This window comes from Mytilus galloprovincialis, chromosome 1 (assembly GCF_965363235.1).
Source record: "Mytilus galloprovincialis chromosome 1, xbMytGall1.hap1.1, whole genome shotgun sequence".
Lineage (NCBI taxonomy): Eukaryota > Metazoa > Mollusca > Bivalvia > Mytilida > Mytilidae > Mytilus > Mytilus galloprovincialis.
Window position 1 is genome coordinate 14,606,198 of NC_134838.1, and position 14,318 is coordinate 14,620,515.

General features: G+C 31.2%; 1 protein-coding gene across 1 annotated transcript in view; it reads left to right on the forward strand.

The window, feature by feature from the left end:
• Positions 1–14,318, forward strand: part of LOC143066521 (protein pigeon-like) — a 61,828-nt gene that overhangs the window by 10,708 nt on the left and 36,802 nt on the right. The window contains exons 5-20 of the mRNA XM_076239431.1: positions 863–916; positions 2,371–2,526; positions 5,710–5,759; positions 6,380–6,568; positions 6,891–6,940; positions 7,711–7,751; positions 8,103–8,386; positions 8,721–8,838; positions 9,157–9,228; positions 10,147–10,239; positions 10,865–11,041; positions 11,605–11,765; positions 12,173–12,242; positions 12,729–12,826; positions 13,223–13,450; positions 14,053–14,129. Coding sequence (XP_076095546.1) covers positions 863–916; positions 2,371–2,526; positions 5,710–5,759; positions 6,380–6,568; positions 6,891–6,940; positions 7,711–7,751; positions 8,103–8,386; positions 8,721–8,838; positions 9,157–9,228; positions 10,147–10,239; positions 10,865–11,041; positions 11,605–11,765; positions 12,173–12,242; positions 12,729–12,826; positions 13,223–13,450; positions 14,053–14,129 — 1,918 coding nt within the window. The remainder of the gene's footprint in view (positions 1–862; positions 917–2,370; positions 2,527–5,709; positions 5,760–6,379; positions 6,569–6,890; positions 6,941–7,710; positions 7,752–8,102; positions 8,387–8,720; positions 8,839–9,156; positions 9,229–10,146; positions 10,240–10,864; positions 11,042–11,604; positions 11,766–12,172; positions 12,243–12,728; positions 12,827–13,222; positions 13,451–14,052; positions 14,130–14,318) is intronic.

Here is a 14,318-nt window from a genome sequence, read left to right on the forward strand (position 1 = left end):
CAATAGCAAGAAATTTTCAATTACACAGTATTCAGCAATAGCAAGAAATCTTCAATTGCACAGTATTGTGCAATAGCAAGAAATCTTCAATTGCACAGTATTGTGCAATAGCAAATATTTTCAATTGCACAGTATTGCACAAGAGCAAGAAATATCTAATTGCACAATATTGTGCAATAGCAAGAAATTCCAATTGGATTTCAATTGGAGTTATCTTTCTTTGTCCAGAATAGTAGTTGAATCAACTTAAATCATTGTTTTATACAATATACAATGTATATTCACTTTTACTACCAACTGGTAGATTAAAACAATCTTTACCATTCAGTGATAACAAGCACTTTTACATTGTAATATTTTATGATGTATTTAAATGAGTAGTTATTGTTGCAAACTTCATTAGAAATTTGAATTGAGATCAGTTTTGAAATAAGGGAAAAGGGGATGTGAAAAAAAAATTGGAGGGTCAATTTTTTTCATTTCAGATTTCATAAATAAAAAGAAAATTTCTTCAAACATTTTTTTGAGAGGATTAATATTCAACAGCATAGGGAATTGCTCAAAGGCAAACATTTTTTTTTAAGTTCATTAGACCACATTCATTCTGTGTCAGAAACCTATGCTGTGTCAACTATTTAATCACAATCCAAATTTAGAGCTGAATCCAGCTTAAATGTTGTGTCCATACTTGCCCCAACCGTTCAGGGTTCAACCTCTGCGGTCGTATAAAGCTGTGCCCTGCGGAGCATCTGGTTCTCATTGTCACCTTTACTAGCAGTCCTTATAACAGCAATGCAAATAATGTAAATCTGCTTCCATTTAATCATATATATGCATTAATAATTTGATTTACCATTTTCAGCATTTTCTGTGGTAACCAAGGACACAAGTGCCTCAGGACAGAAACATGGAAAAGGTAACTTTAATTCAACTGGCAACAAATTACTACTTACCAAATTATATTTACAGATTCTTTTTTTCACATTTAGCCTCTTCTAGCCCACTTTGCTGCAATTTTATTTGTGATTAACTGTAAAAGCAGAAATGGTTTGTTGGGGTTGAATTTTATTTACCAGTATTTGAATGATAGATATTCTCCACAAAATTAAAACCATACCTGTCATCCTCTGATAAGGAAATTGTATTTTAGGACCTGCATTGAGGAAGAACTATGATAAGAAATAAGCTATAGTTCATGTGCTCTTATGCACTTTTGTAAGACCATTCATATATGTAAAAGAATATGTGCATTATCTTATCATTTCTACAGTTTTGACAATTACAGAATACTTGTGTTTGATTTGTTTCCCTTCAAATTGCTCACATGAGAGCCGTGGTGTAGTGGTTAGAGCATCGGACTACTAACACAAAGGTTCCTGGTTCGATTCCCGTTTGGGATGAAAATTTCAGGAACTCAATTTTCGGCTCTCCCTTGACACCATTTGCGAGTATGGTCTTAAGGAAACGATGATAGTCCGTTGGAAGGGGACGATAAATGGCTGACCCGTGTTAAGAGAGAGCCATATCTCTTGCACGTTAAAGACAACCTTGTAGATTTTGAAAAAGAGTAGGCTAATGCCGCTACAAGGCAGCACTCGCACCCGCAAAGTGGAAAGGGATTAATATAAGTTGCAAAACTTGTTTCCCAATCCACTATAAATAAATATGTTTAAACTAAATTGCTCATATCAGGGGAGATAACTCTGATAATCTAAATTTACCTATTTTGTTTTGTAGGAAGAAAACAAGCTCCTGTGACCCAAATATTTGATCACAATATTGCAATTTGAGGTCATTGAAGTTTTATCCATTGGAAAATTTCTGTCAAAGTCATTGCCAAATCCCTAATTTATTTGAAAATTGGTTGATTACAAGCTTCCATGACTTGAATTGTGAATTCCATTGACTTTTGTCTTGCTTATATTTTCATGTATTAGTTTGTGATTAGGTCAGTTTATGGGGAACCACTAGTGGTATGTCAAAGATATTTGGTATACAGTTGTATCAGCATTAGAATATTTCATTTCTATGGAGACTATTTGACCCCGCCCCCTCAGTTATGGTTTATTGACTTTGAAATTTTGCTTAGTTTACATGTATTAGTTTGTGTTAAGGTTTGATTAAAGGGAACTACTTATGATAAGTCAATGGTATTTGGTATGCAGTTGTATTTGCATTGGCAAATCTCATTTCCCTGGAGATATTTTATCCATGTACCTTCAGTCATGGTTCATGGACTTTGAATATTTGCAAAACATACATGTTTAAGTGTTGCTATTTTAATTTCAACATTTGTATTATCGAAATCACAAAAAAGCAAGACATATCTCTGTGAAAACAGTTTATTAAGTTTATTTACATTTATTTCAGAAACATACAGTGCATATTTAGCAGAAATTCGTGCAGCAAATAGCCGAGTGTTTTCTCTTAACTTAGAACGTCCACACTTCCTGAAGATTCAGTTTCTGTATTTAGGTCAGCCATCAGCCAAGGAATGTCACATGATTGTTATGTTACACAAGGAATGTAAGTTATCAAAAATGTGAATGTGTAAAAAAAAAAACAGATGTGGTGGGACTTTCTCTTTTTATATGCCCGTTAAAATTTTGACGGGACGTATTATGGTATACAAATGTCTGGCTTCCGTCTGTCTTTCCGGCGTCCACATGTCACACCGTAACTTGAGAACCGCTTATCCAAATTTCATGAAACTTTATATAGTTGTTTCTCATGATGGTCAAACGATCTGTATACTTTTTGGTGAAAATAGAGTTTAAACTTTTTGAGTTACAGGACTTTATAACTAAAACAAGGGTGTGTATTTTTCACATGATGCACTGTATCTCAAAAACAATTTCTGATTATTGCTTTAAACGTCACACACTTCTTAATTATATTAATCCAAAAATCTGTATACTTTTTGGTGATGATTCAAAATTTTATTTTAGAGTTATTGAGTTTTTTGTAAGAAAAGGTGGGTTTATACATGTCGCGCCATATATCATAAACGATTTACGATTTTTGCTTAAAACTCTATACACTTCTTAGTTATATTAATCTAAAGATCTGTATACTTTTTGGTGATGATCAGGGTTTCCCCTGGGTCAATTATTTTTTTCGCCACCTCTTTCGCCAAAACAATATTTTTTTCGCCACTTTATTATTTTTTTCGCCAAGTAAGATAACTATATTTTTCGTTTAAAATTTACCTTTTTTTCTTACACCCCACCCCCCTTTTTCCCTTAAATAAGATGATTTTGCCCAATTGTGTCTATGATTATTCTGTCAAACTTATTTTAGAGTCTACATTTAATGAATAAACACTAAACATTTACTTTAAAACAACAGATTTTGTTTTTAACATAAAAGGGGAAAATATTCATTGTATTTTAAACAACTTTTCTAAATGAGGGGGCCACTATACTTTTAATTATAAAGAAGATATAAGTCCTGGAATACAACAAAATTAATGGACAGGTTTTGATTATATAATACCAGTATAGTTCATAGGGAAAATTTCTTTAAAAGAAAAATATCGATGTGCCCTTTTGTACTAAGAAGTGGTTTTTACAACAAAGCAAAAGCTTTTATCACATGATATTTTGATCCCTCATTTCATGTGTAGTCATAACATTGAAGGGCTACTCTCATTCAAGGGGTTGTTCCCAACCTTTTGGATAGATTTCTTCATAACGACAGGTTTCATTTCTTGACCATCGTAAATGAAAAAGTTGAGACGTAAAACTATGCTTGAAACACACGTGTCACTCAAACGACTTTAAAGTAGTCTCCCTAATCAAATACCTATATTAAAGTCAAAGGATAATTAAAGTTTTAAATCGGAGATTTTTCTTGTTTTTGAAAATATTTCGTCACAACAACAGCTTTCTTTTCTAAACTATCTTTAAAAAGAGAGGAGACGTCAAAAGTTTGCTTTAAACACGTGCGTCGCAAAGTGGTAAATAAATTCTGTATGTGACATTTAACGGAAGCCATTTAACCATATCATTTTGTCAAACAATTCAATCAACACCTTTATTAATTAGTCCTTTGTTGTCGGTAGCTATAAAATGAAATCAGCTGATTATTGATTTTCTGTCCAAATCTTAATGATGTCAAGGTGAATTCCGAGTATTGTCTGATAGGTAAAGTCCGAGAAACTCGAAAAAAGTAAATAAACAAGATGGAGGAAAATAAATCGTTCTATATATTTCTTTCGCCAAATTCTTTCGCAAATGACGAATTTTTATCGCCACAATTATTATTTTTTCGAAAATTGCGAAAATGGCGACCGCCAGCGGAAACCCTGGTGATGATTCAAAATTTTATTTCAGAGTTATTGAGTTTTTTGTAAAAAAGAGGGGGGGTTTCACATGTTGCATCGTATCTTAAAAAACATTAATGAACTTTACACACTTCTTAGTTATATTTATCTAAAGATCTGTATATTTTTTGGTGATGATTCAAAATTTTATTTTAGAGTTATTGAATTTTTTTTTAAAAAGGTTTTTTTTTCACATGTCTCGCCGTATCTCAGAAACTATGATTATTGCATTAAACTTCTCACACAAGACAAAGGGCTTATCATGCGCTCATGGTGCAGCTGTTTATTTATTTTTTTAAAGTGTATTATTTATTTTCAAACATAGTTCTTTTTTAATTTCTTTGATGAAAAAAACAGTCAGACATTGTTGGGCTGATAGACTTATAGGTTGATTTGAGATTCAAGTGGGCAAAATGATTTGCTGATATTATAATTGTTCGTTATAATGCTGCTGCAAGGATAACTTATTTTCTTTCTATTTTGATTTGCTTGATAATGGGTTGTTGCTGACAGGGAAACTGTTGAACAAAGGGTTCTCAACTTCTGACTGGTAAACAGTAAAGTTGAAGTCTTTTTTGTCAAAAGTTTAGGATTGCTATCATGATATGGTTCTTGAATATGAGTTTTACAGTTATCAACACATATTTTCCACTAGTTGCAACCATTATCCCATCCAACAATCCCTAAAAAATTTCCTTTATTATGACAAGGAGGACATGGCCAAGTGCAACTACTTGACCACTAGCCTGTCACAACTAAGGTTGTTTGTTTGAACCCCTTACATGGAAGGTGTGTCTGTCTCCAATCTTAAGGTGGTAACTAACACTACTGGGAGATAACTCTGTAAAATCAGTTATTTAACAGTTTTAACTATGTTGTGTTGTTAACGGAATATTAAGCTTTTCAATGATCAAAATAAGTGTTTGTCAAACTGCTATATAACCAGTGTAATTTTTCCAATAAAACGGTTGGTTCAAATTTTTTGAAATTTTTACATTTTTGTCAAAGGGTCAAAGTGATGCTTTGTCAAAATTTTATGAAAATTAAACGAGCCAAATTAATTTTAGTGAAAGTGTTGAGTACCACCTTAATTGAAAGGTTGTCGGTTCTCTCCAGGCAGTCAAGTGTTTTCCACTGATAAAAACGGAGTGCCACAAAATAGCATATTAACATGATAAAGCTGAAAGTGGCATCAATCTTTTATGTCAATGAGGAAATAATGATAGAAAAAATAGAGAAAAAAGCAGAAAACTAATCTTTATGGTGAGTGCTTCATGTAAACCATATAAAGAATTTCAATATCAAAGATTAAAGTAAATTAAATTATTATGAACTACTGCCTTGTAAATTTATAAAATGAAGTTTAAATTCTGTTATATTTTTAGCTATTGGTTTATACAGAATCCCACTAGGTAGAGTTGGGGACAGAGGAGTTGTAAGTACTGTTACATATATTTGATACAGAATATTTACAATAGATGATTTGAGAAATTACAATTCATTAATCAACTTTTAAAATGACAAGTCTGTCAGTTAAATTTAGACATTACTGCATCAACAATGATATGAGGAGATTTAAAAAGAAAAGATTTTTTTTTCTGACAGCCGGGATAGCATGTAATTAAAATAAATAAAACTTAATAAAAAACTTGATATTTTTTAGTGTTGTTGTGTTGTTTGATTGTTGTAAAACAAATTCATTATACAAAGAGAGGTAAATGTCAAATGGACAGTACCATTACAGTTAACAGTATGAAAAGTATTAAAAGTTTAAAAGTCTCTGAATGGATATATTTTTATGATTTAATGAGACAACAATCCCACAACACAAAAAAAAAAGAAAAGACATATATATTACTACACAGCTCTCAACCGGGGTAAACACAATATGTCAAGTTTCTAAAAGCAACTAAAAGTTTTAAATAAATTTTGCAAAATTCTCCAAATAGCAAAAAACTTTAAATAAGCCATAGGCTCTACAAGTCCTTAGAAGTGATAGAATCTGTACAGTTCAGCTAATGAAAAGTTTTATGATATTAAATACACTTTTTTCAGGTAATGAGTAAACAACCAGAGACAAAACCAATAGTGAAGAAGTTTGTATGGTGTCAGTGGGACTGTCAACACCAACAGTTATATTACATACACTACCGTCATCCAGGGGCCAGGGACCAAAACAAGGACCACCATGTACCTATGATGTCAGCTATACAGTTCTATCAATCAGCTCAATATGAAAATATTGTAAGTTTTTTGTCTGGACCACTTGTCACGGAATATTATTGGAAAAACTTGCAATGGTAGGGGACTTTTCTGATTTGAGTATGAAATAACTGTGACTGTGTGAAATCATAAATATTTGTCTGAAAATTAAGACTTTTTTTGTAAGCTGTTTTTTATGGCAATTTCTTGCTAGCAAGTCTTTACATCTGTGCTGGTTAGAACATGAATTTATGAATTTGAAATTGTCTTTATTAATTAAACATCTGCATTTATAAAAGTATTTTTTTCATGAAGTAAATAATAAACATTCATGTAAAATAAACATTTTCTATATTTTTTTCAGTTTGATGTGCTCATATCATTTCCATTTCCACATGTAAAAACCAGTATGAGGTAAGTGCACCTTTTTGTATACACATAAAAACATAAATAACTGCTGAACCAACACCTATATTTCATTTTGGAAAAGTTCCTTTCAGTGGATTTTGATAGTATGCAGGGTTTTCAAATGAAATTAGTTAAATACTGCTAAATTGAGAACACTTAAGGCCAAGGAACAGTAAATGGTCTAGGTCTATGTCACAGATTTTGGTACAATCTTGCATTCAACTTTGGCTCGTTGAACTACAACTGAAAATCGAAAAATTAATGCATTTATCTCTTTTAATGTCTGAAATGTTACTGATTTCATTCTGTCAAAATAGGCAAATATTTGTATATAATGCACATAAAATAAGCAAAACACATTCTAAAATTGTCTTAAAATCATAAAAATTCAATTTCTACTCCATAGATTTTTCTTGGTGGCCAAGTGGTCTAAGTAGCTCTACTATTGTAATCACTAGCCAGTCAACACTGAGTTTGTAAATTCAAACCACGCTCTTGCTGGTGCACTCGATGACTCTAATCTTAATTGACTAGAATTGTCAGTTTTAATATTGAAAGTTTTTGGTTTTCTTTCGGCACTCTGGCGTCCTCCACTAATAAAAACTGGCACTACATGAAATAGCCCAAAAGTGGCACTTTTAAAGATGCATAAATCACCATCAATCAATCAATCAATCAATCAATTATTGAAATCACTTTAACATATACTAAACACTTCATTGATGTGGACTAAGATAAAAATGTTTTTGTGTTAAAAACTTTTTTTTATATTGTAGGTCATTTTACAATTCATCTATCCTTGATAATGGAATTTCAGGTATGTGACTTAAGTTTGATGCATCTGAATAATATATTCAGAAATATCAGTTTCTATCTGTTGCTTTGCCTGTGCATATAAGTTCAACATGACATTTTGACCACATACACATTAAATGATAACAAGTTTGTGTTCACATTTAAAATGTTATAGTATGTAGAAATACAATGTGCATTGATACCATCCATAGAGAATGCATTCTAACAATTAGGAAATCTTTTCAAAATAATACAGAAAACAGGACCATTCACCTCTATATGTTATTCTAACATTCACAGTGAACCTTCAGCAGATGTGAGTTTACTTTAATGAGAACAATGAAAATTTAATGTATTTACTTGAATATTTCAGATCAATTCCTTAATTTAGCTGTTTTGACGCAAAACAATGGAACACTTTGTATCTGTTGTCAACAAATGGACACACCATATAACAGGGAGAGATCTGTTTCCAGAATGAGGTCAAGAACATCACCTGTATTTGATAGGTCAAGGACATCCCCAGCTTTTGACAGGTCAAGGACTTCACCTGGCCTTGACAAAACAAGGACATCACCTTCAGTTGAAAGGCCAAAGTCATTGTCAGAGCAGTCAGACTCTTCATCTATTGGAATGTCAAGGACATCACCAGATGATGTAATTTACTGTCGAATTGATTTTGATTTAAAACTCAAAGCAAATGAAAAAATCAATTGATAAAATTTATTGTAATCCTTGAGATACTTTTTTTGTGAATATTTTGTAAAGGACCCTATTTAACTGCAAATTTCAATAGTTAATCAAAAATATCAGTTATAACTTTGACTTTTGGTTAAATTGCAGTGTCATCTCAACGCCTATGTATGTATAAATGTATGTTTATGGCAATTGAAATGTTTTACTTTCAAGTACCAGTAATAAATCAATGAATTACATATATATGCTACCATTATGGATACATATTTGTTTTCTTATGTTATTTTTTCTGTAGAATAACCAGAATAACCAAGCCTGCCTGACTTCCAGTGGAAATTTTAATTTATCCAGTGTCTCTGAGTCTGATGATGAAGTTACAGAAATCAACTACTATATCAGCATGGTGCATCATGGTAGGAAGATTTTTTGACTTACCAAAACACTTTTTTTGTTATAAAAAGACGGAATATGTTGTAGATTTATAAAAAATAAACTTTAGATTTAGTTCTTATTTTTGTTTTTTTGAAACTCTATGTGAAGGCCAGAATTGAGAAATATACTATTGGAGATGCTTATCTATAGATTGTAGTACATCCCACTTTTGCACTTTTTAAAATTCTACTGTTCAATTCAATTCATCTCATCCAAAAAACATGTAGATTTTGAATATTGTGTCCGTTTATCTCCTTAGAATTTAGCTTTTCCTTACTATATACAAGTTTGTTTTACAGCTAAGGTCCTCCATGGCTGTGTATCAGGTGTGCCGTTCTCAAGGAGACACAGACTTCACTTTTCATGGCATGGTTGGTATAGTTGGTTCTCTGTATCATCTTTCAGAAAATGTCTGATTATCTTGTCATTCCAACTAAAAAATAGAACTGCTTCAAACATGTGGTGGTGACATATCAGATATCAATTAGCAAGTAGTGTTGATTGGATTTGTAATAAGCATTCTAGTGATTCTAGTAATGATATTTTTCTAAATAAGGCCACTGTTTTTGCAAACAATCATTCAATTCTTTATTACTTTGAGCAAATGATGCTCATCAGTACAAATATAATATATATGCAAATACAATATATCATAAATAAATACATAAAACATACATAACTGATAAATGAATACATCCGAGAAGAATAATAATCTATATTAAGTATTGGTTATAACATGTCTGTTCTACGTTTAAATGCATGGAAAAGAAATTTACAAAGGTTACATATGTCTTTTACATTTTCTGTGCTCAACAACTGTAAAAGCTTAAATGACGATGGACGCTTATAATAATATGGCTTAATATACTGTCTCCTAATTGCATTATAACAATCACACTGTAAAATGAAATGAACTCGTCTATTGTATTTAAAGTACAGAGAGTGCATTTTCTTTCAGATCTATTAACACCGTGATATCGTCCTGTTTCAACAAATAAGTTATGTGAAGACAATCTTATTCTCGTTAGATACACTCTAAAATTCACATGTTTAGTAAGGTAAAATTGTAAACGAACATTATTTATACAGTATTTATATAAAAAAACACTTTGGCGAGCCATCCAATAATTGATTCAAATTATAATCATTTAAGAATTGCATTGCCTGAAACTTTTGAGCTAATTAGATAAAGGTACATTGTAACATTTACAAATATATTGTGTATCCAGATAATTCTTGGATAACCATCAGGTTCTCTGCCTTAATAAATTATTTCTATCTATTTATAGGAGATTATTTAATGGTATTACTACCTGGTTATTTTATCCACATGTTAAATGTCAGTATTGAGTTTGAACCTTGTCATCATATTTTACTGCATGGTAAGTTATTACTAATTTCACAGATCATGTCATTATACAGTGTGTAAGATATTAACACATACATTTTCCATTAATATATAGATATAGGAAGATTTGGTACGAGTGCCAATGAGACAACTCTCAATCCAAGTCCCAAGTTGTAAAAGTAAACCATTATAGGTCAAAGTAAGGTCTTTAACACAGAGTCTTGGCTCACACCGAACAGCAAGCTATAAAAGCTCCCATAAATGACTAGTGTAAAACCTTACAAATAGGTATACCATTGGTCTATTCTATACAAAAGACGGAAACTAGAAACACTTATGAACCACAACAACAAACGACAACCACTGAACATATATGATATTGCTATTATAAAGAATTTGAGATTTTTTTACAGCTTCAGTGATTGAAACATTTTTTCTCATGAAAATTGATGATACTGGAATTTTCATACTTTTCTGAAATTCATAGTTATCTGATAAACCCATGAGACAAAGTGTTGTTTTGGACTTAAGATATTAGAATAACTGAAGTTTAATGTGGCCACTTCCCTGCTAAAGCTTAAAATGTAACACCAAGTATTTGTTGCCAAAAGTCTATTTTAGGAAATACAACTCATATTTGTGTATTCACATAATTTCAGATAAAATTGTCAACCTCCAATCTACTATTACAAATGAAGATGATTCTACTGGGACTCTTCCAAAGAGTATAGTGGTAACCAGTACTGATGTTATACCTGTATTATCTCCCCTGGCAAAAGATACATTCCACTTGTCAACATCCTGTCTCTATGATATACTGAGAGAGACACCTACAGGTAACTGTATTAAATATGAAATTTGAATCTTTAAAATTGGAAAGAGTTTAGAGACGTAGGCTACCATTTACCATGAAATTGGAGAACTCCAGAATCACAACATCATAAGGTATTTATGTAGTCTTCAGAAAAAGGCGGTGCAGCACATCAGAACACATTACTTCAGAAAATTTCAACTGTTTAAAAGAGATGATAGAAATGGTTGATCATTTTCAGATTCTCACCAACTGACAATATTGAATTATTAATAGGACCCTATTTTCTTAAACTAACTTTATATATAACCAGTACCTTAAAGAAAATATATATATAAAACAATTGGATAAAGTTTCACCAGACTTAACTTTATGGTGTCATTTGTAAAACAGATTTTTTGAATAATTGACTGTATACAGATTAATCTGTGCACACATTATAGTTCTAAAAATAAACATGTTAAAATTTTACCTTCCTCTGAAATAAAATTATATTTTATAGAACTTACCCAAACTTTGATTATACAAAAATTTCTTATAAAAAATTTGCATTGTTACATTAATTTTATAATGTTTCAACTGTTTCAGTTGGTTGTTTGTTTGACTACAGAACGGGTCTGATTTGGAAAGTAGAGATCAATAAAGACTCGTTAGTTAACATGTTCTCTGCTTGTTATATGCCAACTACAAGATCAGCATTACTTCATTTTGTCTTGCTCAGAATGAGAGATTTCTATCTTGTAAAAAGGGTAGGTAAAACATGCAACTAGATCTAAGATTATGTGGTATGAGTGCCAATGAGACAAGTCACAATTTGCTAAAAGTAAACCATTATAGGTCAAAGTACGACCTTCAACAGGGAGCCTTTGCTCACACCGAACAGCAAGTTATACAGGGCCCCAAAAATAACTTGTGTAGAACCATTCAAACAGGAAATCCAACCGTCCAATCTATATATATATTAGAATTTATTTTTTAAAACAGCTGATATGAGAAATTACAGGTGTACCATCAAACTGATCCCTATAGATATTACACTTGCATTCATTTTTGAACTGTTGGTTTTGTAAACATATGATGTGAATGCTGTTCAGTTCTAAGCTCAAGGTTTTGTTACATTCATGATGATAACACAGTTCAATATTTCATATTTTAGTTGTTTGAGATGCTAAGTAATGACATTCCAAGTAGAGAGGTTCCTGTCTTAATGTCAGAATTTTTAACAGGTAAAAGTATGCTATAATAAGCTATATATATAACTAGAAAAGACAAGATTGTATACCCTGAACTCACAAGACAATCTTAAGGTCATTTAGAAAAGTCCCAATTTCACAGTTCAAAGCAGGTTTATGTTGACGAATCATCAATATTCCATGGTGTATACTTGTGGCATTAGAATGCTGTAAAAAAATTAATATGCAAATTGTTATGTCTTGGCTTTAGTGGCTAACTTTTGATGCAGATTCTTTTCATGTACCTTATTTATTCTACTGATTTTTTTAAAATGAATTGTTTGTGAATAAGATATCATGTATTCATTACTAAGTTTGCAATCTAACAGTACCAAACAATATGAGATGTATCTTTACTGTATCATTTTGTACATTGGAAGAGTGTAAACGATAACAAAGGATACTTTGAATGGTATCTGATTGAAAATGATAAAAAAACAATAATACATAATTTATCTTAGGACCTTGTTTTTATTTAAGGAACAACTTACTCCAATATGAGAAGACAAACTGATAGAGAAATACTTAAACAGTTTCCATTTTCTATGGCTGAGACATTTAGAGGTCAAATTGAAAAGGTCAGAGAATGCTTCATGTTTATTTAAAGTTTTTCACTGAATCTCATTTTATATAGGTTATTTTATTATTTGTATACCCTACTTTAGGAGTGGGTCTAGATACAATTCTCTACAAGACACCAAATAATATAGAGGTTGAAAACTATATTTCACCTTCAACAAAGAGCAGAACCTCTACCACATAGTTATAGGTATTTGCCTTGATCAACACTAATCGGTTCTAAGTAGCATTGTTAGATGTGTATATCCGTCAAATAGGGTTCGCTTGACCTTAATATAGTTACATGGTTCATTGCTTAACATAAATTTTACTTATTAAGTTAATTTCTCAATAATAACCATTAATAACTTAACTATCTGTAAATATGTTTATTCAAATAATTTTGTGTTTATCAGACAGAAGATGGAGAGAGATTGGCCAGGTTATCATACTCAACATTACAAAGTATAAATATCATCACAAAAACAGCTAAAGAAAGACAGAAAAAACCAGGAGGAGCTGATGAAGACTTGTGGGACACACTCAGAAGGCATTTAAGACTCAAACAAATAGAGAATGGAAATAGATTCTCTCAAAAAGTTGTACAAAAGGCATTTATGAAGAAGAAAAGAGACATTGAAATGGTATTGAAAACATAGTAATTATTAGACCCTAGCCATTACACTAAACATAATAATTATTAGACCCTAACCATTACACTAAACATAGTAATTATTAGACCCTAACCATTACACTAAACATAGTAATTATTAGACCCTAACCATTACACTAAACATAGTAATTATTAGACCCTAACCATTACATAGTAATTATTATACCCTAACCATTACACTTTATGTTCACACACAGTCTGTCATACTTGATTTTCTACACCTTTTTTCTGAAATGCTTCAGACTTTAGATGAGATATTTAGTGAGGGTGGTAAAGGGTTATTTTCTTGATGTTTTGCCATTTCTATTTAACATGCAGTTGTGAAAAAGGTTTATTATTCACCGTGTTTCGTGAAATTGGTAAAAAGATCAACGTGCAAGAAATTTTTAATTGTTCGTTAATCGTGAAATGGCAATATTATTTCGCGTTCTTCCGTTCAGATACCACCACCCCCTTTTACACCCATCTTTAATATTTAGTCTTAATATAAGAAGATACATATTAAGGTTGAGTTGATCAATTAATAATAAATCTATAAGCAGTCTTATTATTTATTTGTTTTATTTGTTTTAGGGCCAAACAGAAACTCTGGCTAAAAGTTCAGATGACCATATAGGTTTCCTCACCAGTTTCCATTCAAATTTAGGAAGGTAAAGACTTAATATATATATTATAGAGTATGATATACCTTGTAAGAGATCTGTGGTAATAATAAGTTTTAACTATTTATGTTTTGTATGCTAGGACAAATACAGCTCTTACAGATATTATTTATAGACATTTTAATATGTTTAATGTTTTAAGATTTATGTTCTGGATAAGATTGTTGTTATTTACAG